General features: G+C 40.8%; 2 protein-coding genes across 4 annotated transcripts in view; both read left to right on the plus strand.

Moving 5' to 3' along the window:
• The first annotated feature begins 2,317 nt into the window (after positions 1-2,317).
• On the plus strand, positions 2,318-7,629 carry park7 (parkinson protein 7). Its single transcript, XM_069146012.1, has 6 exons — positions 2,318-2,521; positions 3,034-3,135; positions 3,325-3,384; positions 4,929-4,998; positions 6,672-6,758; positions 7,119-7,629. Exons 1-6 carry the CDS (start codon positions 2,432-2,434, stop codon positions 7,277-7,279), a joined length of 570 nt encoding a protein of 189 aa, XP_069002113.1. The 5' UTR covers positions 2,318-2,431; the 3' UTR covers positions 7,280-7,629.
• A 229-nt stretch (positions 7,630-7,858) lies between these two features.
• Positions 7,859-27,135, plus strand: part of kcnab2a (potassium voltage-gated channel subfamily A regulatory beta subunit 2a) — an 83,144-nt gene continuing 63,867 nt past the window's right edge. The window contains exon 1 of one of the 3 annotated variants that reach the window (XM_069146062.1): positions 7,859-7,958. The gene's annotated coding sequence lies outside the window, so the exon portion shown is untranslated. Of the gene's footprint in view, positions 7,959-8,542; positions 8,647-15,409; positions 15,703-27,135 lie in introns of those variants that run through there. The other 2 variants (XM_069146071.1, XM_069146055.1) reach the window with 2 other exon arrangements.

A 27,135-nucleotide genomic window follows, 5' to 3' on the forward strand; every position in this document is an offset into this window, starting at 1 on the left:
ATTAAAAAAAAAAAAAAAAAGTCATTAGAGAAGGGGGAATAAAACCCCCAAACCTTCTGGCTGAGAGGCAGCAGTGCTAACCACTGCACCACCAATCTTCCCAGGGATCAAACAGCATTGTGACAAATCTTTAGCTCACTGCAACCTATAACTCCATCGTCCATAAATATTCATTCAAATGCGACCAAAATTGCCGCAGACATTCTTTGGATAGTAGATATACATGTTTTCAAGGGGGTCTGCAGTGATATTAAATATCTTCCTGTAATGTGTAGTGTATGCAAAACTTTTTCAATTTCTCCAAACGTTAATACTTCACTAAAAGTTGAATCACCATCAACAGGTGGAATCTGAACCATTAATATCAACCTTGGTGAAGTCGAATCTTTTACCTGTTGAGTTAACCAGACTGTTGGTTAAGTCTCTGGAAGCTCTGAGTGAATTCCGTGAAACTCTTTCTCCTGCCGCAAATCATTTTACGGCGCCGAAGATTGTCCAGCGGTCTACGACACCAACTCCCAGCTGGAAACAACCTCATGAAGACACGGGTTCGAGCCCCGCCGAGGTAACACATGGTACACGGTTTACCCGCCGAGGTAACACACAAGGTTCACGGTTTACCCGCCGAGGTAACACACATGGTACACGGTTTACCCGCCGAGGTAACACACAAGGTTCACGGTTTACCCGCCGAGGTAACACACAAGGTTCACGGTTTGCTGAGGGCAAGTCCCCTTAATAAGCCACACAGTTCACCAAGAGCAAATCCCTCTAAGGGTAAGCCACATGGTTCACAGAGGGTGAGACCTCCTAAGGCAAGTCCCTGTAAGGGTAAGCCATACATTTGTACATGCAGTCATATTAATACCAAACCAAAGGTCAACAACAATACAAAATAAAAGTCACTTTTTTTTCCCTTCATATTTCAGACATGAGTATAGTATAGTATAGTATAGTATAGTATAGTATAGTATGACAGTAGAGCAGTTGCCTCAGTGAGAAGTAACTTGAGGCATGCATGTCAGTTCAGAAAAAGGTCATACTCCCAAAAGTCATGAAAAGTCATCCAAAATATCCAAAGTATGTCATCCAAAATGTTCAAAGAAAATGTCATCCAAAAAGTGACCCAAAATTCATTTTTGTATATAGTATAGAGTATAGAGTATATGGTATATTGTATAGAGTATATAGTAAAGAGTAAATTGTAAAGAGTATAGAGTATATAGTATATAGTATAGCCAGGGCGATGCGGCTAAGTTTGATGTTTCGCAGTGACACAGGAAGTTGATGTTTAAGGTCAAGCGATGCTCCAAACCTCATGGAACTTGCGTCAGGCACCAAGTTTCATGAGTTTTTGAAGATGTTAAAGCCAACCAAAAAAAGCCTTTTTAAACAAAAAACAAAAAAAAGAAGATTAAGGAACAAGAATTATTGTATGCTTATGCCTTTAACCCTTAGAGATACACCATAGACTAATTTCTGTCTTTATTAGGCGGGCACAGCGGATCTTTAGGGGAAGACAGTAAGTCAACAGTATCTGCCACCTAAACTTATAATACAACATGAGAAAGCGGGGAACCTGAAGATCCCGCATTTTGCCGATCAGTACTTTCCTCAAATCCAGTCATATAGCTGCCGCCTATTGCCCACGCCCACAGCAAACGACATTTCTCTTGCTTTTGCGCATGCTTGGTCGACACCTGTAGCCTCTCGCTTGTCTGACCCTAGTCTGACCTGAAACGTCATTTCTGCCCAGGCCTAAGCCTTTTTGGAATTTAAGTTCCACCTGTTGACTACTTAGTGAAATCAAAATATCACTAGAATATGACCATAACCAACACAAATTAAGTAAAACGGATAGTCCAAAAATGACTTGTTTATTCATTTAATTTGTAGTTGTGGGCATGCAGTTCTCCTACTCTCTGCTAGGGGGTGCTGCTGCACCCTGTACACCCACGGTCTTGCTCAAATTCACTCAAAAGTATATTTAAATTTTTAAAGAACAAAGAAACTTCTCTGCAAAACACCCTGTATTTATTGTACAGCTAAAAACCAAACGAATAAACAATTCTGGAGTCCTTAGTTGTCGCCATTTAACAAACTAAAACTCTATTTCAGATTAATGGCTGCTCTGTGTGTTCGCTGCAGGAACATTATGCATTTGTTTTCTGCTCTAAGTGCAGGTGTACGCTATTTGTATTCACGATGGTGTTCGTGTCTCTTTGGTTCACACATTTGACAATATTCTATGAAGTCAGGGATAATACTTGACGTGTTTGTTGTGGAAGTGGAAGTAGGACCTCTGCGAAAGGGGGATAGACCGTCGCAGTCTGGCAACCCCGACTGTCAAACCCCCTCAGTCGCTGCTGGAAGTTGCACACTTTAACTTAGCGACTTTTACAGCTGGCTGCAGCAGAACTGCTAACTAACCATGGCGGGAAAGAGGGCGTTAGTAATCCTGCCTAAAGGTGCAGAGGAGATGGAAACTGTTATTCCGGTGGACATCATGCGCAGAGCCGGGGTTTGTAACTCGTCTGCAGGCCGGAGATGCTGCCTGTTAGCGGCTACGTAGCTAAGTGAAGGCGCGGACCAAAGCAACGTTAAAACTACGAGCAGCATTAAAACGAGCCAGCTCTACAGTCATAACGGCGTCGTGGTTTTTCCCCGTTTTGTGGTCATAACAGCTGTGTTAAGATATGTCTGTCGTCGTGATACCGGCGGCAACTACTTACTGCGTAGAGCAGTAATCGTAATTTGCGGCGTGCTAAAGTTAACATCGAGGAACCGAGGGGGCAACTTTGCCCTTTAATATATATGTTTGTTGTAACGGGGAGACCTTCATCAGCTGTTCAGGTTGCGGTCTGCTAACCGGTTAACAGCACTCGTAACCTTTTAAACGTCGTTGTACCTCTCCGCCATTTAATGTACTTTCAAAAATAAAAAAGTGTCCACCAGCCACGCTGCGGACGGGATGCCGTGTTGTGCCATCGTGCTAATGCTTGCACTTTTCACGTGACTCGCCCAAACCTCTAGATTGCGGTGACGGTCGCAGGTCTGACGGGCAACGAGCCAGTTCAGTGCAGCAGAAACGTCGTCATCTGTCCTGATGCCAGCCTGGAGGATGCAAGCCAACAGGTGAGGCTCGCCATCCCACTAACACTGCGAATGCATAGGAGGGAAAAAAAAAATACCTCCAACTTTTCTCAAGGTTTCAAAGCCATAGTTTGTATTTATTATTGTATATTTCCAGTCTGATTAGAGTGGCTGCTGTTGTGCAATGTTAAACCTGGTCAGCTCCCGTGTGTTATTGTTTCTGTCTCTAAGGGCCCTTATGATGTGGTGGTTCTGCCTGGAGGGACGCCAGGGGCCCAGAGAATGGCAGAGGTGAGAAAATACTCAGACATTGTTTGTGTTTTGATCTACTTTTTGATTCCCATTACAACAACAACAAAAAAAACCTCAATCCCAGTGGTTTTCAAAGAAGAAAAATGCTGTGCTTGCAACTCCATGTAAATGAATGTATTCTTTCAAATACAAAACACCCAAATTGAATTATTATTATTATTGCAGTGAAATAATGAGAATTGCCTGAATTTTATAGCTGCAACAACCGATTGATCGACAGAAAATTAACCACCAAATATTTTGATAGTTGATTAATTGTTCTAAATAATGAAAACATTTTCAGAGACCAGCTTATTAAGTGTGAATATTTTCTGGTTCCTTTAGTCCACCACTATAACAAACTCAATCTCTTTTGGTTGTGGACGGTTGGTCGCAACAAAATTAGACAGCCTAGGCTGCACCTTCATTATTCTTGAAACACTGGTCGACATTTTCAGACCTTTTAAGGACTAAATATCACTTTAAAGCATCATCTTTATATACAGTCTATACTTCAAACTAGTGAGAGGAGCAGAGACATCTAAAATTTGACAGGAAATGTTTTGACTCTGATAAAATATGTTTTCTGCGCCTATACACATATCTGGATCTAGTCTTGCTCATCTAAATTGTAGCCTTACCAGCATGAAAGCATGCTCGTATATTGTAACCTCATTCAAGTCATAGGTGATGTGTTTTACATTAACCCTTGTACAAATGTTCGCTGCTGCAATGGTCACCTCACACTTTGAAAGCCGCTAAATATGCCTTTCCGTCTGAGGGTGTCATTAAAAACGATAAGTTGATTACAACTACTTGAATGAGTTATCCTTAAACAGTTGTTGACTGAGTCAGTGATAATGAATCAATACCCCAAACATTTTGTATTTATATTTTGTAAACATTATGGTTAAAAAAAACAACAACAACATTATTTGATAAAGCATTCTGGGTTTGAGTCCATTAAATTCATGATCTGCTTTATAGTTAGTTTTGGGGTTGTGATTTGAAGCTATTTTAACTGATTGTCCCTTGCCCAGTGCATGGTGAGGTAGGCTCCAGTCATTCTGTGCCCTACATCCAATCACCCTTTGTGACTGGATGGAAGGAAAGTAAATGACCCTAGTGGCAATAAAAGAATGTGTTACCATCATTTGAGTTCATACTCCATGTATTTTGCACTTGTACTTGGATTCTATTGTATTCTTCTCTATCTTTCTGCGCTTCAAGATGAGCATGGAGAATATCATTATTTTAGTGTTTTCATGAAATAAAATGCATTTTATATTATGTAACTTTTTGTCAAACTCAACTAATAGCTTATAAGGCAAAGACCATGTGTAATTGACATATTGTTGTTCAAGGATTCTTTGGTTGTATTGAAACAGTGATGCGCTATTATTGTGGAGCAGTTCTGTGTGTTTGATCAGTTTAAAACATCGCCAGTTTGTTTTACTGGTTCTAATGCAGTCAGCATATACACGGTGGAATCGCATGGCCTGCAAATGACTCACTGTGCATCCGTTTTCTCTGCTCTCTTGCAGTCTCCTGCTGTGAAGGAGGTGCTGAAGGATCAAGATGGCAGAAAAGGCCTGATTGCAGCCATCTGTGCAGGTACAGTTTATAAAAACAAACCAAACTCATGATTATGCCGGACCAAACTCTAATAGTGATGTCTCTAAATAGGTTAAAGCTTTAATATGTGGTGACCTTAAATTTGACCATCACGTCGTTGCTTTTGATGAAATACTGTAGGTGTAAATTACGCAGCCAACACAGGGCAGTTTTTGCTTCATAAATACTTTTTACATAAATTTTCCAAATTGAACCAGTTTGGTACTAACAATATACATGAATGAAGCATGTACTTTTCTACCCTGTGGCCCATAAACATTTTTAGCTAGAGGCATCATTAAAGGTATATTCTGGTTTTAGACGTACCAATCTTATGTTGTGCCGGTAAATGGGATTAAAGAATATGGGGCAGAAAAAAAGGTGGTTTTATATTTACATGGCAGTTGATTCAGGACATGTTCTGGTATTTAAGTAACTGGATGTACCCTGAAAAGAGTTTATCACGCATCTTAACCACGGTTTAAAAAAAAACAAAAACGATACACTGTTAAAAAATGTACATGCTTCATTATCTTATGGTCATTTGTGAATCTTCCTTGGCATTTGATATGAAAGGGTGAGGGTTTGATGAATAGGTGTCCCTGAGTGAACCCACAAGCACTGACATTTTATTTGACAGGTTCTGTATGCAGAGAAAGGACACAGGAAGGACATTTTGAATAGGGACAGGGGACCAATGCGGCAAACTGGATTGAAGGGTGTCCTAGAAATGACTGAAATCCTCACAGGAATATACAGTTTAATGAACCTGCCAGCAAGAGGGCCCATTGCAAGACTTATTATTCTGCCGTAACATGAAAGTTATTATCTTGACACATGAGAAAGGTTAATTGACAAAGGACTTGATTGATGCCCGGAATGGTAATAAGTGCAAAAATACTAACATTTTTAACATTTCTTTTTTTGATCTAGTATTTTTTTTTTTACATTGTCATTCATAATTTGCTGTATGATAGGATCCCTTCCCTCTACATTTTCTTTGCTGTCCGCCTCGGGTTCTCAGAAGGTCTCTCTCTCATACTGGTGTCCTCTGGGTGGGGACTTGCTGTAACAGGAGTAGCCTGGCTTTAACTGGCAGTCTGCTGTTCTGCCAGGGGAAAGTGTAATCTTTAGACTGCACGGGAAGGCAGCCAAGGAGCATAATCAATAACTTTCTATTTATTAACAGTGTTTGGATGAGCTTACTGCAGTGCTAGGACATAACCAAAGTTAATGCAGCAACAGTCAATGTCTTCAGCCTCTCCTTTTTTTTCCTCTCTTTTCAATGTGGTGCAGATTATTTGGAGAGAAACTGAAACTGTATATGTTACGGGTGTATTTTTAGAAGCTGTGGAACAGTTGAGGACACCTATAGGACAATTGTTTATCATTGAATATTTTATACATATGTCATTCATTTATTATTCACTGAATCCCATAATCTAAAAGGGATCGTTTTTGTGTATTTTTTTTCCTTCGGCATTATGAGTTTTGTGTTGATCTTGAAGGGGAGTGATTCAAGTCAGATACAGCGGTTTGCCTCATCTTACCCATGACTCTGTAACCTTCTTTAAACTGCATTAAGATGAAAATCAGGACTGACACATGCAACACAATGTGTTCTTTAGTGTCACTTCATCACAGTTAAATGAACCAGCTTTGCCCTTCTGCAGGTCCCACTGCTCTTCTGGCACATGGCATTGGCTACGGCAGCACAGTCACTACACATCCTGCCATGAAGGAGAAGATGATGGCTGGAGGTAAGAAACCAACTTTATGTGCAGCTAGAGGCTTTTAATATTTACTGCTGTAACTCAGAATGGGAGGGATTGTAATGATTTTTAAAGGGCAGCAGATGGTGCTGTACTAGCTCTTTGCTGCCTTTACAGAATCATGTCACTATGCAGCAGGAGAGCACACCACTCAGAGGTGAAAGCGATGCAGGAATTTGACAGAACATGCTAGAATTGGGTCAGTTTAAATGGTGATAGATTATCTATCTGCATATACTTGTAGAACTCTTTGATTTATGACATGTATGGCTTTTAGTTTGTAGCTTCAGCTCACATATTGTCATTTTTCTTATGGAATTGCTTTGTCTTTTTTCTTTTTTTTTTTAGACCATTATAAATATTCAGAGGCTCGAGTACAGAAGGATGGACATTACATCACCAGCCGTGGGCCAGGAACCAGTTTTGAGTTTGCCCTGACGATCGTAGAGGAACTTATGGGGGCTGAGGTTGCAGCTCAAGTCAAGGCTCCTCTTATCATGAAAGACTGAGTGTAGCTACGTTAACTCAGTCCTGCCAGCAGCACTGCCGGCTACACAAGTCTGGCAATACTGCGACAACTAATGTAGCTGACACCAAGAGTCAAAGTCACAAGTGACAAAGTATTCTTCCCAGGGGACATAAGTCTGTTTTTGCTCTGACAGGTTATTGTCTTCCTTTGTCTTTGTTGGTGGCCAATGAAAGGCACCCTGTTATTTAACACTGAAATACAATATGGATAATTGACACACATGCTTTCCAAATTAGATTAAATTGGTTTTGTTTTATTGTAGTTTATATCAGATTGCTTGCTCATTATTTTTGACTAGTTATTGTGTCATTAAAATATGAGTATGTTGAATCTTTGTTTGTCTTACTCTATGCTATATTAATATTGGAGGTCATTGTGACTTGTTTTCGCATGCCTGCAGTGGTTGTTGACACCTAAATATAGGCTGCATAATGTAATGTTTCGTGAGCACCGTTTACAACGCGGGAAAAAGAATCCAAATAGATTGGCAGGTGACCTGGCCAATGAGAGGCCTCGGCCCGGCTGCAGTTACGTTCCATCTGACGAATGGCAGTCCGCGCGCAGTTAGCTGGGCGGGGCTTCAACGCAGCGCGTGGTAGCTGTGGCAGTGCAACAAAATCCAGACACAGTGGAGAAAGAAGAGAAGGATTTCGCCAGAGGTAAGAGCTTTTGGGTTTTCTCAATTGACAGGAAAGTGTTGTGCAGGTTGTCAAGACTTTTAAAGACAATAATATTCTGCCGTAATTGGTTGCCTGCTATTTAATGTTGGAAGATCAGTTTACGCAACGTCAATCACGGCAACTAGATATAAACGGTGTCGACATTAACATTACACCGAGATATTAAAAAGCGCGTCAGCAACCCGAACCTCATCAAAAGAGTGCGCAGTGAATCATTCTTGTTGGCCGTGAATAGCTTTCTAAGCAGGCTGAGCGGTGAAGCCTCAAGTTAGCTGCAATCCATGATATAATGGATTAACATCCATTGGCGTCTGATATTGACCGGGGCAGAGCAATGTTCACTTGCATGCTCGCAGATCAGACCGAGCGCGCAGGAACGCGTGAGAGCGGGAGGACGTTGTGTCGTTCACCGAGAGATCGTTCTGCAGATGTGACCCGACGCATGGAGACGTCGGTTCCAGAAGCTCTCCATCCTCAGCGGCAGCCGCAGTCAAGACTGCGCTGCACACGCTGTATGTAGCTGGTACAGTGCGGCAGAGGCCAGTTTAAGTCCTCCCATCAATCCGAGACGTCAACGAGGAAACTAACAATATAATAATCTAGAAATCTTCTGAGCACGTCTTGTGATCTTAATAAACACGATCGCTGAAAATGGTATAATCTCAAGGTTAGTATCACGTTGATATTAATGGGATTATGGGTCATTATTAGTTAGAATAACTGATCGCCATAAATGCATTGAAAGCTGTGTGAGAACCTGGAGCAGCATTCTTCTACACGAGCTGTCAAGATTACGCTTCTTAATCTTAATTTGGGCTCTTATAACAGGAAGAACCAGAGGTGCTATATTCACAGTTTTCACTTTTTGCAGTGACAGGAAATACAGTGCATGTTCTCTTCTGGTAGACTGCGTGTTCAATTGCCAGGAAACTGCATCTTTTACCACTTTCAGACAGCAGTCATCCTTAGCGAAGCATGCAGAAGCTCAGCAGTCAGGGGTCATCCAAATTGGAGAGCAACTCGAGTAGCTTTTTCATCCACCACTGTATAACCAAACCGAAGTGAGCCAGAAAGGACTGAGGCTCTGTTCCCATTACAGTGCATCAAGAGAGGTTTGTTTACTGTTAAAGTCACGTTGTATCAAAATCCACATCATCAAAAACACGAGTGTGTACCTGTGTATGGTGATTACTTCTGGGTGTATTTCGCAAAGGTTTGCTCGTCAACATTTTAGATGGGGCTATTTCTGTCATGTTGAGGGACCGTCATTTCATGGTGTGCCTGAGCTAGTTTGAAAAAACAAAAAAAACCTGATCTTCACTCACTAGAAGACAGACATCACTGCTTAAATAGTGCCTTGATGACAATTGCATAGCCCAGTCTCATTAATGCTGTTTTTTCAGTTGGATATTTCTGGAACGTTAACATTTTGCGCTGTTGCACATAACATGTTAGAATTATCCTGCTTGAGCAGCTGTACAGTAAAGAGCTCGAGGCTTGACTCCCTATTTCTGGATGGGGCAGAGGAGGGTGGGGTGGGAGGAGGGTGAGGTTGAAGTCTCTGTGACTGAGTCATTGGTTTAGCTAATGATGCAATTAGAGTGCTGCACTTTGCATCTCCTGATTAGATCCCTTACTTGCATTGGCCTGCAGACGATGTCGTCCGAATTTGCTTGCCTGAGTTGTTGTTACGAATACATTTTGGGTGGTAATAGACAATTTTCAAGCAATTGAGGTTTCATCAGGCATCAACATTTTTTTTTTTTCTGTCATCAGCAGCAAATGGAGACATTTGGTTCTGGCACTTAACCTAACGTGGAATCTAAATTATAGGTCTTGGTAATGGTGCCATTTGGAGCCATGATATGTCAGCGTTTCCCACACTTGACTTTGGAATGAAATTGACATTTTATGTTAAATGTTGTCCACCTCCATCAACATATTAAATTTGTAGCGGTGTGCACATCGTCAAGTGAACATGAAACTCTCTTCCAAAGATATGGAAAAAACCTAATTGTTGATGATACTGTACTATTTTGATATTTGAGCATCAATCTTGGATTATATGTTTTAAATGGATGCATGATGTGTTTTTAGCAACCATTTTACCCCAATTAATTTCTCTAGGGGATTTAGTTTGCCAGTGACATGGTTTGGAAAACTTACTCTGCTGCCATCTATAAATGTAAAGTACAAACTTGTGTTCGTTTATTTTTCAAACAGAATATGATAAGTTAATTTCGCAGATACTCAAGACTTTTTATCTAGAACATTTTTGAATGCAAAGGTTAATACGAAACGCTGGATCCAGCAGTCCTTTGCAATTAGTATTTCCAAAAACAAATAAGGTTTCATGGCTATCTGAGGACAGGCTTCAAATCTTAATAAATCTACATTGAAATTTTCATGTATTGATGATGGGTGTAACCATATTTACAGAGACTACATTAAGGCATTAGAGTGTTGTCCACATGTGACATTAGCTACAGCTTTCTTCCTTTTTTTCTGTTTGTCATTTGGTCAGGTACAATTTGCAGAAGTGAATAAATCTGACTCAATGTATAAAAGAGGATCATAAACCCAAACGGGAAGATTATTACCCTGCTCAGCTTGTTTGCTGTATGGAATAATGGCATTTGTTTGTCTGCTGTTTAAGGAAGGTGAGCGACCGCACAGACGAGCTAATGCCGCTCTGTTCTGTGTCGTCCCATGTTGACCTGTGAGTTGTGCATCCACTGTTTGCTGTTGCTGAAGTACCTACATTTCTGGAATAATTGCCTAAATTACATCACTCATACCCTGTGTTATCATGAAAACCAAATCCACACGTGCATTTTTTTTTTAAGCTGATACCTACATCTGCTACTTTCATGTTCAGCTTATTGTTTATTGCAGTCACATTCATGAAGTCGCTTGCACACATGACTGATTTTTGTCTGTTTGTGTTGTCAGTCTTACACATCTCTCCTTGTTGCATATTTACACTGTGATCTACCAGGTCAGGAGTGGAACAAGGATTCTTTGTCTGTTTGTGTTGTCTAAGAGTAAAGCAGGATTCATACGCTCTTGAACACCCCATACCCCGCACCTTTCCAATGTCATATAGGGTGTCTTATGTTCACCCATTTCTGTAACTGTGAAATTGACAATAGAAATATTCATCCAACTCGACATGCTAAAAATCTGAGGTGATAGTTTACATAAGTTCCGGATCAGGTGATCGGACCAGGAACATTTGTGTCAGGACATGCAGTGCTGAACACAGCTGACTGGTCCGGTACACAGGCTGGATTTTTTTTCTGCAGCGTTGTCAGACACTGGGTATTTATTTTTACACCTGCAACTTTGAACAAATTGTTTTACTTGTATCGTGTGGTTAACAATAATTTAGAAAGAGGAAGAACATATATTCCTAAGGCCACGCCAAAATTCTAAAAACATGATGGTGCTTGTTTTTCTGTAGCACTGAAGGTACTCTTGATTCTGTAAGTACTGCAGATACTGGACAAGATCAACAACTTGTGGAATGGTAGCGGCGGGTGATGAGTCATGAATGGAAATCTTTTGCCTGAGATGAGCAGGGGGAAGTTGTAGACGACCAGAAGCCAGAATCCACACGGTATTACAGAGAATTTCAAACTAAGGAAGGAAACGCCTCAAACTTAATTCAGCACATTAAAGACAGATATTCCGATATGTACACAGATATATCACAGTGAGAATTTCATTTGTTAACTTTAACAACATTTTGTCTAAAGTTTAATGTCCTGAAATGTTACCATTTCCGTTTGTGAATTGCTGACAGCTGGCATCTGTTGTAATAAGGCTCCACAGATGAAATTCAAACAGGCTAACGCTAACATGTTTAGACTAACAGAAACGGCTCATTACGTGAGCTGGGTGCAACTCGTAATGTTAGTTAGTTACTGTGTGCTTCACTTCTTATCTGTGACACTTCTAATGCCAACAACCGAAGGCAAAACTATGAATGTCTTCCTGGAAAATATGCACCATTATGCTCATTTTCAAAGTGTTTTTCACTCCCTGTTGTGGTTGCGAGAGGCCAAAAAAAAAAATTGCCTAATTCGTCAGAGCCCATCATTTTGTTTAGTTAATGCCTGTCACTTGTCCTATTCTCTGTGTGGTAATCCCAGTGAGACCAGGCAGAGACTGTAGTACTAAAAGCCTAATGGCCATTCACCTCAGCAATACCCAAAGGACCCCAGAGTCAACTCAATACGAGGCTGAAAGAATAACCAACTGCTTGAAAGCTGTTGTGCTGAGTGTTGTTTGTAGAGTTATGATAATTTGCTCATCCTTGTAATTTTGGCTGATGTTTATCTGTCGAGTTACATTTTTTCTCTCTCTCTATTTAGGCCCATGGAAAACTTAAAACCTTTTGTAATCACTTCATGACCTCACTGAAAATTCAATGTGACTATGTACTAAGTGCCTTAAGCTGTAATACCACCGGGTGCCACTAGAGGTTGGCTCCAAAAAGCCTCCGGCTCCATAGACTGCCATTCAACTTCTCTCCTATCAATAAAAGTTCTCCACAAGTTTTCTGCATGTCATTCTCTTAATTCACTCTTCATAGATTAGCGTTCTGGCCGTCCATCTGAAAATAATCCCATCATTAATGATAAAATAAGACTTAAAAAAAAAAAAAACGGGTTTTGGGGACGTGTCTGTTTGATTGACAGGCCTGTGGTGAAGTCAAGTTACAGCTATCGGCCGGCGGGTCGTAGTATCGCCTGGTTTCCAATCAGATCGAGTCAGATCCCCCGTTTGCTCCCCCCCGCTCGCCCAAATATGGTCACTAGCACCTCCAAACCGCTTGTGACTAGCAAGATGGCGCCAGCCAAATTCCGAACTCGAGGCTTCATGTCCCACAGTTTTTATATAGCTATAAACAGTCTCATACAACGATAACCGTTGAACTGATGTGGTAGAAAGGCTTGGACCGTTTAGTTTAAATACATCCAAAGCCTTCCTGCAACAGACTTCCTTTAAGAGCTTTGTCTAATTGAGAAATGTGACTAAAATAGAGAATACCGTGAATTGAACTGCAGGCTTCTGTTAATGCAGCACATGTACAATAAGCATAGTGGGTTACAATTGCAATGCTTTATATAGCTGAAAGGGATCCATTAAAAGAATACCTTAACCTGACCTGAAAACTGTTCTCCAGATTGGCTTGGGCCAAATTTAATCAGTTCACGTTGTGTTTCCATACAACCAGTGAACTGTGCAGACGCAGTTGAGTGTAGAAAATGGAAACATTGATGTTGCCTTTATATTTTTGTGAAATGACATTTTGGTATGCTTGTAGACAGTTTGGGGGGGCTTCAAGTCAGCCCTCAAACTCAGTCAGTATGAACATGGAGTTATAGGTTAGTATACAGCGTTTTTTGTAGCAGAGCTCAAGGTCATGATTTTTTTGTTTGTTTGTGCTAGCTCCTAGTTGTAGGTGCCGAATCAGTCATCCAGCATTATTTTATTCATTTCATAAAAGACAAAAATACATGTTTGAGTTGGAGGTGAAAATCAATGGCGTGGCCTCATCAGACTGTCTGGCAAACACCACACCATGTTTGGGGTCGTGATTGGAGAGGAGCAAGCCATGGGGCTGGAGTTTGACTGGAAGCAGAAGTTGGAGATGCCGTGACTGGGCTTGAGCTGAGAGAGAAAGGCCAGGGACAGTGGTGCGCAACAGTGAAGCTCTAGTTGTCTCCTCGGGCTTTGGGCAACACAAACATGTACACATACAGGGGCAGGCAAATCCATTTACACAAATCTAAAGGAAACAGCTTTGAACATCACGCTGAAAACAAACTACAGTGGAAGAGCACATTAGAATATTAGATACTTCTTGGAAGTCCAAGTGCTTAGTTGGCAAAAAAGACCTTGAAAATCCAAAATGTGTTATTTTTCAAAGCCAGCATTTTTGTAGACTTCTCAATTTTGCTGAAAAAGTACATGAATACCAGGGCAACTCGAGTTGTTAGTAACCTCAATGCCATAAATGCTAAAAAAGTGACATTTAAATGTTTCGTCCCTCTTTTCTAGAGCTCGACCGATACTGAATTTTTGAGGCCAATAATGATACCAAAAAGGGAACAAAATTGCAATATCAATAGATTGGCCGATATTCTTAACATGTAGTATCTTAGCACACTTTTTTTGTTGCAATGAACCCTTCAATGTGGTTATCAAACACTTTTGACACTTGGGAAAAGATATTAAATGGAGGCCGGATATTTTAAAGTTTGTGGTGCACAGTGCCCTCAATGCACTGAAACTGAAATTTAAAACTATAAGTGACCCAAAAAAACCAGATCTATTTCTAATGTACCCCAAGCATCTTTTTTTGCTTCATATTCTGCAGAAAGTTTTTATGTCAGTGCATATTAGCCAACATCTACACCGATACTAATCCGTGTTAGGTCAATATTGGCCATTTAAATTGACCAGTGGATATATCGGCTACCCTCTACTCTTTTCCTGACCCCTTCACTTTGTTTGACTCCTGCACTCACTCTTTATCTATTTTCTTTAAGAGTAGTCGGTAGTCGGTTTCATAAATGTTGTTACAAAAAAATCAATAACCTTAAGTCAAACTTCCATCCCTGCTTTCTGAAAGTAGTGGTTTTATAGCCGATTGATTTGTGCTAGCATTACTTGCAAATACTATTAGCAAGCTGAGGTCAGGTTCTCAGAAACTGCACTCGTGTACATTGCCTTGAGATTTCAAATTATGTTTTGGAGAGTAGGCAGCTTAATTCATACTAGCATGCATTGGATTTGATGTTCAGTCGATTACATTATAACAAGTTATTGATACTTGACCCCGTCCGTGCATGAAGGTAAGAGTGCGCAGACCTGGACAGGGCGGTGGACCTGAAATAGATTTTGTGGCACGCATAAAGATGGCGTGGTACTCGACGTTTGGTTGCGGAGTACATACCGCACTCGTGTTCATGTTACGTTCTGCCATATTAATGTGGGATTTCAAGGTGTGTTTCTGCATAGAACCTGGAAACACCGTGCAGCCACCTCCTCCAGACTCAGCTCTCTGAGCAGTGTTCACTTGCTACGCAGCCAATTAAAGTTGAATCGATCCGTTAGTGCAAGATAGGATCACTTGTGACTGAATTTAAGATTAACACACAATTGTTGTTTGCTTTTCTGCGGCCAATTCTCCTTCTTTTTCGGCATTTACAGCTAACTCTGATCCACTGAATGCATGCTCACTCAAATGCTGACAGTGCAAAGGGAGGTGTGTGTGTGTGTGTGTGTGTGTGTGTGTGTGTGTGTGTGTGTGTGTGTGTGTGTGTGTGTGTGTGTGCGCGCGCTTGTGTGTGTGTGTTGGTGGGAAAGAGGGAGGGGCATTTCCTTTAATGCATCTGCTCAGTGACTTCAAGCTCACACATTTATTCTGTCTCCTCTCTGCATCTCTTCCTTTTTTTTTTTCTTAGTCCCTGTTCTGTCTGTGGTGTTTCACTTTTTTTGTGTCTCATGTCTGACATACATGCTCATCTCACTCGGGCGCATAATCTTCGTCACGCGGGATCTTACATTCACTCGTCTTCTACTATCCTCCTCCCTCTGTTTTCCTGCTCAATCTCTTGGATTTTGGCTGCTGCTCCTCCATCATAGCTCCCGTGTTCTGCATTTACTCCCTGGTTCAGCTCACTGCGTCAGGAATCAGCAACAGACTGAGGTGGGTGTTTTAAGAGCATCATCGCTAGATCTGAGGCTACATGTCTTTGGTATCTCTCGCTCTCTCTCGCTCTCGCTCTCACTCTCTCGCTCTCTCTCTCTCTCTCTCTCTCTCTCTCTCTCTCTCTCTCTCTCTCTCACTTTGTTCCGTCAGTGAGAGTCGGGATGATCATGTTTGTCTGTTCCCACAGGGGAGCAAGTGCCATACTGTCTGTGTGCAGCAGCATTTAACATTGTCACAGACTATGCTAGGGAGGTAGCATATCTCCCTCTCCAGATCTCTGTGACTGTCTCAGAGCTGTCAATACGGTTGACAGTGCTGCAACTGCTGCATTGACAACCGCCGTTGCATCCCTTATTATACTGGCGTGAATTTTGCTCTCTCTCGCTCTCTTTTCTGTCTCTACTCCATTACTCTCTTTTGTCTAAATGTCTGTCATGTTTTATGCATGCTCTGTCCTTTTGAGTTCTCCTTTTGAGTTTGCCAAAGACTTGGCCATGCTCTAAGATTTATAAGGAACTACCTTAAAATAGACTGAAAGCCATGGGTGCAGGCTCGCGCTAAAATGCACATGCGCATTCACACAGGAGGCCGGATTCCTTTTCACTTTACCTGCCCTGCTGCTGCTGCTGCTGCTGCTGCTGCTGCTGCTGCAGTTCCATTAGTTGCAGTTGCCACAGCAAGCAACACCCCGGTGCGAGCCTTTAACAACTCAGTGTTGTGATGTGTGTTGCTGAGAGATTGTGACAGTTGGCGGTGGCTGGCTGCATGTGTTACTGTGTCATAGAAACGTATGTTTGTGTGTGTGGGTGCTCATGCTGAGGCTGGTTGTTGTGGGCCAGTATCTCTGTGTGTGTGTATGTGTGTGTGTGTGTGTGTGTGTGTGTGTGCGTGTGTGCGTGAGTGCGTGCATGCGTGTGTGTGGTGTGTGTGCACTCTTGTTTATAGTGTGTGTGTGTTTGCCTGCTCATGGGCTCCGGTCCAAGAAGAAAGCACAGGAGAGGCAGGCTGCAGGGGTTCAGTTTGGTGCAGTAAGCTGTTGAATGCTCTGGAACGAGCAGGAAAAGACAGCTTCACTTGCTGGTGTGTCCTCTCACTTGGCTGGTACATCTGTATCGCAGAAAAGCATGGCTTTTTCTGAACTGTCTGCAGTCCACATGTCCTTGAAAAGCATCATTCTTAACGTGAGCTTGCTGTACTAAGCTATAACTTGTATTTTCTCATGATGAGAGATGTGGTAGTGTGACAGTGCAGAACACTCATAAGGTTTGTTGGCAGGCTATATATTTTTTTTGTATCTGTTATTGTAGGGAAAGGCAGTGATGGGACACAAAAACATTTCTGCTCACAATACTTGAAACACAATTTCTTGAATTAAATGCAATGTGACATCCAATGACAAAAGAACCGTCTGATTAATCTGCAATTTGCAAAAGTACTTTTGTGATGTGTCATGCTTAATTGTTGTGCTCAAAACAAAGATAACACTGCTTCTCTGATGATGTTGCAATTATGCTGAACTTGCGACCTGCTGATTTTGAAGATAACTGTTTTGATCTGTTACTGTATAAAGACACAAATGAAACTACAATAGCACAGAGAAGTTAATTCCTATGAGGTTTAAATGTTTCCTTTCCTTAACATCAATATTATCAATAGAGTTGCAGCCATTGCTGTTGTAGAGGTTATAACATTAGTAAAAGGTGCAGTGCGCCCAAAAGAAATCAGAACTCAGACCTGGGGACATAATGCATTGTTTGATATATTATTATTATTATCATCCCACATTTAGAGTGGATTAGATACATTATCTGTGTTTTGTCTTACATTGTGATACTGTGTTCTTTCTGCCCAGTTGTATTTAATATGGCTCTGTTGTGCCACCAGCTGCTTAAACTAGTCTTGGTTGTGTTTCCATGCTTATGAAATGCAAAGCATTTCATTTGTAAACATAAAACCGCTTTAAATTTGTTTTGAATGCACTTTGGACAAAGCTTGGCTAAGACCTTGTTTTGCGAAAGCACCTCAGCAACCACATAGGATTGTATGTGAACAAAATGAGTGCAGTGGAACTCGCAATGCAGCTAGTGCAGGCAAGACTGGTGCGAAACAAACCCAATTTCACCCCGTGAATATATGTGTCTGGCCACCTTCCCCAGGGAATCGTTTGCGGCTGTTCCATCCTACATGGCGCAGACCTCCGCTTATTTAAACTATTCAGCATGCGCTGAAGCCGGCTGACACTCTGCCACCCCTGCAACTGCCTACGCCCTGTCCACCAAAGCCTTGTTTGCTGAGTGCAGTATATGTTTTTTTTTTAATCGTTCAGTAATTTTGTCCGGCAATGGGAGTTGAAAAATATTAACAATGCGCCCCAATCACTGCGAAGGAGGGGCGGGACAAATGCGGTTAACCACCGACACTGCTCGCTTATTGGTCCACCCTTCAGAGTGGCTGGATGCCAAATGCTGATACAAGCCGAAATTACCAGACTGTTATCACAGCAGCGAAAGCTGGGAGCTGTGAGCCACAGACGGTGCAGCCACACCAAGTGTAGACAGCAGTGTGGTTTAAAGTGGAAGTATATTTGCTACATCACATGGTGTTAGCTGTGTCAAACAAAGACGTCCGGACTCTCTACAGTTTTAACGGCGGTGTTTCGTAAACCGAGCTCAGTAATCATTTGGCAGTAGAGATTTAGCAGTTTGCCTGGTTTCATTAGCCCTGTTTTGGAACTCCCAAGAGAGAGAGAGAGACACACACACACACACACACACACACACACACACACACACACACACACACACACACACACACACACACACACACACACACACACACACACAGATCACACGTTTGTTTTACAGGTGTGTTTTCCTCCTGTTTAGTTCACATCTCTGTAATCTAGAGTTGCTAAGGTAAAGAGAAGATGGAAGTTTCAGGTTATATTAGTCTTGTTTTGGACAGACTCTTCATAATAGTTTGAATTGGTGGGTCTGTCTGCATTTGAAAAAGTTGATAATGCATATTGTTGCACATCAATTCTGGCTTTGCAATATTTGATTAAAAAAATGTGACAGATTGCTTATGTTGCCCGACGCCTGCCAAATAAAAACTCAACCCACACAGTCTTGATGAAGCCCATCAGTGTAGCTTGGGTGTGAAACATTTGATAAATAATATCAAAGAATCTTTTTGTGTCTTTCGCGTTCTTTCTTGTCCCTTATTTGGTCATTAACAGTTAAAGATATTGAGACGAATGTAAGATCAGAAGCCAAGTTGTCCGAGGCTTTAATCAATTTAATCAATGTCTTAAGGTGGATACATTTTGCAAACATGTTCTGGCAGCTACTGACTGATTATATAGAAAACTGTTGTTAGACAATTTTATGTGTAGCTAATTTAAGTTTAACCCTAACTATTGACTGTTCCTTGGTTAATATGCTCTGGATGTTTGTGTCTATATTATTTATCTTCAACCTAAGAGGGTTTTATTGAACAAAAACACCACTTTTTTAAAAATTATTATTTCACAGTTTGGATAGATAGAGGAAGGACTGTCTTTTTGCTTCATAAAAAAACAACAACAGAGTGATGCGCTCTTTTTTGGCAATCACGCTGACTTTTTCATGACGTTTTCAGTCGGGTATTAAGCAGGTAGTAAGCAGCAAGCCAAGTCATTCGAGAGTGAACAAATGACAAATGACTTGTAGGATTAAGCCCATCACATTGTTCTAAGCCTTTTTTGCAATTGTTTCAAAAATATTTTGGTTATAACATTTTTAAATAAATAAAATAATAAAGAAAATCTGGAGAGGCCTTAAAGCAAGGCCTTAATTGCGGGTCATTTACTGTTTATTCATCCACTCTGACCACTTTGCCTGCAGCTTTGCCTGGCTTGTCATTAACAGCCTTGCTTTTGGTGTCTCAGATAAGACAGATCGGCGTAGCCTAGTTCCAGTTGTTGTAGATCCCCCTAATGTGATTACTGAAGAAGACAGCCACTCAGGCTCATCAGTTGGTCATTGCCATGAGATTTAACATTCCAGCTGAGTCAGACCATGCGGCTGAAGTTTGTCTTTGAAGATGCCATTTTTCCTTTTTATTGTGATATTTGTCCTTTCATGAATTTCTTATGATCACAGTACCAGGACTGAACAGATGCTGATTTACACTTATTCTCCCTTAAGGATAGCTCTATGTTTTGAATCAGTAATGACGTTAAAGCCAAGGACCATTAGTGGCCAGTGTTGACTACTACAGCATGCCCTTGCCCTGTGGCAGGTATTGTGCGTCTATTGTGTGTCCTTGGAACTTAATAAATCACTGTAATGGAGAAAATTACCCCAGAATATTTCCACACAATTGTTGGATAATATGTTGGTTGGCTAATAAAGAGCGTAACTTACAGCCTTAAGTGTGATTGAAATGGTGGTTTGTTTTGAAAGTGCTGCTGCTGAGGGTTTTCAATACAAGCATACAAATGAAACATGGAAAAAAAACAAAACATGGATTTAAGGATGAATGTTTTTCACCTGATTGGTTTGAAAATAATAACCCCGAGTAGGACTGGGCACTACTTCAATCATTCATGTAATTGTATTGTAATGGAGTTCATATTTGTAATGTTTAAAAATATTTTAGCAAAGTTTCACAGTGAGATGTCAAAGTTTGAAAATTCGTATTATTTTCTTCTTGTGCTGCAAATTGCGTATGCATTTTTTAAATTGAAAAAAGTAGGTATTATTTTTCCACCATGACGCAGGCAAGGCAATAAAAACTGGATATGGCATTACATATTAAAGAAGAGTTGTGGAACTAATGATTTCAGCAAATGTGATAGCAAATTGATACTGCAGTAAAAGAGTGAGGACTAAAGGCTTCTCTGACTGTCTGAGGCGTTTAGCGGAAATTTGTGAATTTTGAGTACGAAAACATCGTGGGATACACTTTTCCCCTTTAATGTTTAGTGAAATATTTGGAGGTTTGTGTTTTCAGTGTCTCATAAGTCTTTACTTACGCCAGCAGCTTGCCATGGTGCTGACCATTTATTCTGTGCTGAATGCTAAATGACTTTGTTATTCATTTTATACTCGTGTTTTTTTTTTACACTTTTTTGCACTTTCTTGTAAAAATGTCTCACTTTTACCAAATTGCAAAATGCAGTATTAGTTTAATTGACCACTGCAAAGCACTGTAAAATGTATTACAATTTGCCATCATTTATTTCATTGTTTGTTATTGATTTAGCCACAAGTTGATGCTCAAAACAAAAAAACTTTCTCATTGGATACATGCTAGGTAAAGTAGTGCCGCTGGTTGTTTCCTCTAAAGATTTTATATTATAAAGGTATATTGCTTTTGATTTTGTAGGAAGCCCACCTCCTCTTTGACGCAGTGAAAGCTTTCACATGCAAGTAAGGAAGAGTGACTGATACTTTCTGAATGTTGTCGCATGCTTCCTGTACAGCACCGACCACAAACAAGACTAACGGTCCTAAATAGTTCAGCACGCATTTTCACACATACTCTACTTTTAGGTGATACTGGTCCATGCTGAGATACAGTGGGGCTGTTTCCCCTCTAGATGTTTCTCTGATTATCTCTGATCTTACACAGATTTAGTGCAAGCACAGTGAATTATGGTTCCCACATTCCTTTTTACAGGAGATGAAGTAATGTGTGTGTGTGTCAGACATTTATGAGTGAAGAGGCAATTGACGAAGACAATTCCACATCAATCATGATGCACTGCAACTCCGTGTAGACAGGCCATGTGAATTACGGCAACAGTATTACAGGTGTGAATAATGATTTGGCACTGACTCTTGTGGTTGACATGCGCTGGTGACTTATGGGATGTCGTGCTGCTGGTGACGGCTGAGTTATTGAGGTCATGTCTATATTTGCTGCAAATACTTTGATATTAATTTGAAAACCTCAGTGTAAACCTGAAGCCCCGTGTGGGATTTGTTTCGTGCCGATTCTTGATTGCACTGTGTTGCCTGCTTCGTGTACAGATCACTGATTCACTTCCCACACTTTGCAATTTGTTTATTTTAGGGTAACATGGTGAACCTTTTGCTCACTTACTTTGTTTTAGTCAAGTGTGATGTGCACAGGGATGTTTTGGAACATTAAGGGAAGTGTTAAGAGTATAGGTGCACTTCGATTTTTCTGTATGTCCTGTATCCCTCACCCAGATTTTCTGCTGCAGCATCCTTCAGTTGGCCAGAGCTCAAGTGGGTTGGACCAGCCACTGACTAAAAAAAGGCTATGACCTATCTCCTAGGGAGGGGGGAGAGGGGGATCAATACAGCATAGTATGACAGTATTTTGCTGGCAATATTTCATTGTATGAATAAATAAATGCATTTCTCAGGCGCATACAAGATTTACGCAATCTTTTTTATGACAGCATTGGTAAGTCTGTCTGCTCCTCAATCCCATTTTACTGCCAAAAATGATTGAAGTGAGATAATTTAATTTTTTTTGATAGAACAGAGATTTACAGTTTTTCTTTGGGTTCATAATTTGCAGTTAAGAAAAGGTTAATAAATTGCAATACATTGCAATATTAGTAAGGTGTTGCAATACTTTGTTACGTTACTTTGCAATACGTCTTGCAAAATGTTTCAAATCATAATCATACCGTATCATGATTTAGATATTGTGTTATTATAATACACTATCTATATTAGTGAGCCTCAAAATAGACTTGGTAAATGGTTCAGGAAAATGGGTTGAAAGAAACTAAGGCGTTTTAATTCTTCTCACACGTGACAAGGATGACAAGGATGAGTGGGCACAAATCTCAATAAGAACAGGCACAGATTAGTAAAGTTCCACCATTAATAAAAACAAATGTAGACAAGTAATAACTGAAAACCCATTTGTCTGATGGAGATTTGTCAGTCATGGTGTGTGTCTGAGCTGTAATGAGAGCAGGGGGCTGGCTGAACTGGCACATAGATCTCAGACAAGGGGGGAGAGGGTGAAAATAGGCTAATGGAAAGGGAAATGCAGAGAAAAAGAGCTCCAGAAGAGAAGGCAAACCGACCAATAGGTAGATGTACCTTATTTGTTAGTAAACTGGCCTGCAAGGGTAGGGTACTTAATTTTTTTTTGTCAATATCTTTTTGTGCCAATATTAGGTAGGACTGATCATTTATTTGTTTGTGTTACTTAAAAAAAATAAAAATAAAAAAATAAAAAATCTTTCCGGTTTAGTCATACTTTTGGAAGGTGACTGGAACTTAAGTTCAAGGGACTTGCGTAAACAACTAGGATATAGAAACGTGTCTGAAAGAGGGGCTGAATTTCTTTGCTAAGTGACTATGCAGTGAGCTAGTTCATATCCAAAGTTAATATGAAACACAGTAATTTTATACATTAAGGGGCTCTCCATTTGTGAATGACTAGACAGCAGCTTTGACCTCTGAACCCATATGTGACCCCTATCTCAAAGATTTTAGCTCATTAGCTGGCCTGATTTAAAGACAAGATGTCTGTGATCTAAAAACTGTTTTCTTCAAGACTTTCTATTCATCCTCTCTGACTGTATTTTTTTTAAGATGTTTTGGCAACTCCTGTTTTTACTGCTTTACAGTTATATATTTCTCTCTCTTTAGTCTGGTCTTCTGCAAGTGGAATGCAGCTCAGTTGGATTCAGATCTAGTAGAGGATACTGCGCTTCTTTACCCTGAAGAGCTTAGTTTATATGGCTGTATGTTCGGGATCACTGTCCCGCTGAATGTTGACATGCTGTCCAAATTAGTTTTGATGCATTGGACTGAATCTGAGCACAAGATTCTCCTTTAGACTTCTGTTTTTGTCATGTTGCTGTCGTCTGCAGTAAAATCATAAATATGCCAGCGTGCCAGTTCCATTGGCAGCCATTCATGTGCAGTTCATAACAGAACCACCACCATGTTTGACAGATGAGAGTGTATGCTTTGGGCCATGAATCCTGATTTTATTTCTTTCCCACTCTCCCGTGGCTTCCCTGCAGGTCTCTCGAAGTGTAGGTGTCACTGACCGGGTCTCTCATCGCCCTTGTCTTCACCCACAAAGTTCCCCCCGGTGGAGGCTTTGGCCGACGGGGACCAGAGAAGTCAAAAACACCCCCTGGTCTCGGTCGCACTGCTGACCTGACACCCCTGTGTCGCCCACCACCTCCACCTGAGCAATACACCTCTGGGAGCCCTTCAACTGGGCTGACAGTTGATGATGGGGTGTGCTTGGAAGCCAGTGGGGGGGGGGGGGGGGGTCACAATGTGAAGACAAGACCCACGGTATAAACTCACCACTCAAAACCTTTAACCTCTGCAGAATAGGCTGACTTCGGCCTCCACAATAGTTTGAGGCATTCATTCATCGACCCGAATGTGCTGCTTAGAGAAACGAGGGGACATTTGACGTAAACTGCAGTTGCTGTCCTTTTTAGGGAACATTATCCTGAAGCAGGTAGCCAAGAAGTGAGCACTCGTATAACAACTATGTTCATGTAAGCAGTGTCATACAGACGGTGCTCATTTGGTGCAAAGGAGCCTAATGTTTGGATATATTCCTGCCTCCATAGCAGCCTGGGCAGAGTGCTGTCAATGTCAAATTCTGTCTCTGTCATCAACATGTCGCTCCACAACATGGAAACTTTTGGACAGGTACAAGCTTCCCCACTCCAACCTCGGCTGATGATTTGTCCTCTGTGACAATGTCACCTTCTCTTTGACAGATTGTAAAGCATGATTATCAGCCGCTGAAGTCCAGTGTCATCAGTGCTTGATTGTACCTGCTGAAAACGCTTTGGAAGATCACTCTTCCCCTCAGCGGTGACGCATTTGGTTGCAAACTTACGGCTTGAGTCTCAACACGTTTGGATTTTCTCTTAGAGGAATAAAATGGTTTGTTGACGGTAAGCGTCCACTAATTGTTTATTTTGTTTTAAGCATTATATAATGTACGTTGCTGTGCAGATAGCAGGGTTGTAATTTGGCTTATGTGGGTGGTGAACGAATTTGCCAGTGTCGACATGCCTTTAGGAAACAACTTCTTTGGAGGAGGTGATAGTTTTTCCACTGAGATGTCTAATGCAGAGACTAGTGTCAGGTGCAAGTCAGATGTTTTCTAAATTTGGACAGGTGGTCTTTAGCTTCTTGGGTGTCTTATCGTCATTTCCCTCTGTAATTACAAATTTAAGTCCTTGGTGTCCTACATATGCAAAACTTGACTGCATGCTCAGTTGAATTCTCACACATCTTGTCACCTTCTACACAAATGTAAGTTAAACTGGTTTCACAACACAGTCCAAGCTAAAATGCCCCATCTTTCTCTCCGCAGTGTTTACAAATGCAAGAGAACCATAACTCAGAATGTTTTTTTGACATCAGAGGGCAGATGGTATTGCAAATGTTTTTTTTCCACTCGATGATGCTCATCACTAAAATATTAAATGTTAAGAATGTCTTTTACAAACAAGCATGGTTTTGTCCTATTTACCACACATATTTATATGTAACAATTGCTTGGACACGAATGTTTGAATTTATATATTCATATTTGGAACTTATATTATATTTATATATAATAAACTCGGAAGAAGTTCAACAGTAGAACATCGATTTACTTCATCACAGGCTGGGGAAATGCTGTGATTTTTGTGTAAAAATTTGAATATTCACCAATGAGAGAGAAGAATACTGTCATTGGGAGTATTTGAACCCTTGTACATAGAATACGGTACATGTTTCAGTAAATAGATAGTGAAGTGTCAGAGGCACATGAAAGGGCTTCTCAAAACAGGTTGAGAGACAGATGGGCGACACCGTAGGAGGCAGAGCGACAGTCTACTGGAGACCTAGAAAAACTGATACAGATATTGAGTTTGGTAAAGATGAAAACATGAGACATGACCGCTATACTTTCTCACCTCTTTCAGTATTATTTACAAACTTAAAAAAAGGAAAGGTTATGGGGGACAACACCTGATGAGATTCTTTTCTATGAATGTGATTATTATTGTTTTTTAGCTTCAGCCTCAAACCTGATGTCTACTAGTATAAAGGTCTTAAACTACTTGCAATGAGTAACTTGTACAATATCATGCCAATACAACCTATTACCAAAAATAATTATTTGATATCAACCGCAAGCTTTGTCGGCAAACTGATCTTCTAGTTTGCTCAGTGAACGAATACCGCAAAGGCAGTTGAACATCCGTGATGGGGAAACAGAGGAGCTGCACTTTGGGAGTTACAGTAGAGTATAGTTACAGTAGAGTACAGTGTTTGAAAAATGACTCAAATGATTATTGGATGAACTGCTACTAACTTACCCACTCCTAAAGCTAAAGCTAAGCTACAAATACTAAAACGAATACTTGCTTGGGGGGGATTTCAGGTTGGAAAACAAAAATGTATTAAGTTTTTCAGCTTTTTACATTTTTTGTGTATGATAGAAAGCATATGATCTCTCAAACAAGAAAGATATTACTTAAATGTCTGTCTGGCCACTTGTGTGATACAGGAGTGATAACATTATTTACTAGTGACAGGCTTATTTTTAGAGATTTTATCAGTGAAATTTTTAATGAGGATGCTCACACTTTGGATTTCTGAGAAGTTCCAACAATACTAGGAAATTAACATCTGACCGGGGGCAGAGGCACACATTCAGTATTACAGAACGGCTGACAGCAGTCTTTCTCATCTTCATATCATGCGAGCCTCACAGTCTACCAAGGTTAATATAACGGCACAGATGGCACGGTGATTCAGCGTAACACCTGGACACATTGCGCTGACACACAGGATCAAAACAAGTGCTATTACGTTAATCCACATAGAAGCTTGCTCTTCTTCGAACAGAACTGCTGTTGCCTCAGGGGACTCCGTAAACAAACTCTTGAACTTCTACAATTATTGTCTGTAACACACTATGGGCAGGCCAACGGCATGTATGTGGACATGAATGAACAGCATTACGTTAACCCTTTATGCCTCAGGAAACCTGGCGATATTCTCATGCTTCACCGTGCGAGCACTAAGGGTTTGTGTAGGGAGTCTGATGTAATGCCAGTGTGATTGTGTGTGTACAGAGAAAGAAAGTCCGAGATGGGCAAATGGTGCCAGTCGTCCTTCTGTGCTCCTGTAGATACCCGCATAGCCACGGTGTTTAGGCATGGTTAGATGGATCCATACACTAGCATACAGTCAATGTGTGTGCACTTACACGTAGCCATTAAGTTTATCCTACTTTCAGCTAAAGCCTATGTATTCTATAGGCCTGTTGGACTGCAGCTTCTGAGTTTGTAGTCTGATTCAGTTTGAAAGCAAATCTCTTCTTCAAACCAGCTGTTTGAGCTCCATGAATGTTGTGTTTAAAATAATGCTTGTCCTGCATGTTGAGTAACTTTATTTAGCAATTACTTGCAGT

This window comes from Embiotoca jacksoni, unplaced genomic scaffold (assembly GCF_022577435.1).
Source record: "Embiotoca jacksoni isolate LCO1_2020_lvr unplaced genomic scaffold, fEmbJac1.0.p SCAF_1, whole genome shotgun sequence".
Lineage (NCBI taxonomy): Eukaryota > Metazoa > Chordata > Actinopteri > Embiotocidae > Embiotoca > Embiotoca jacksoni.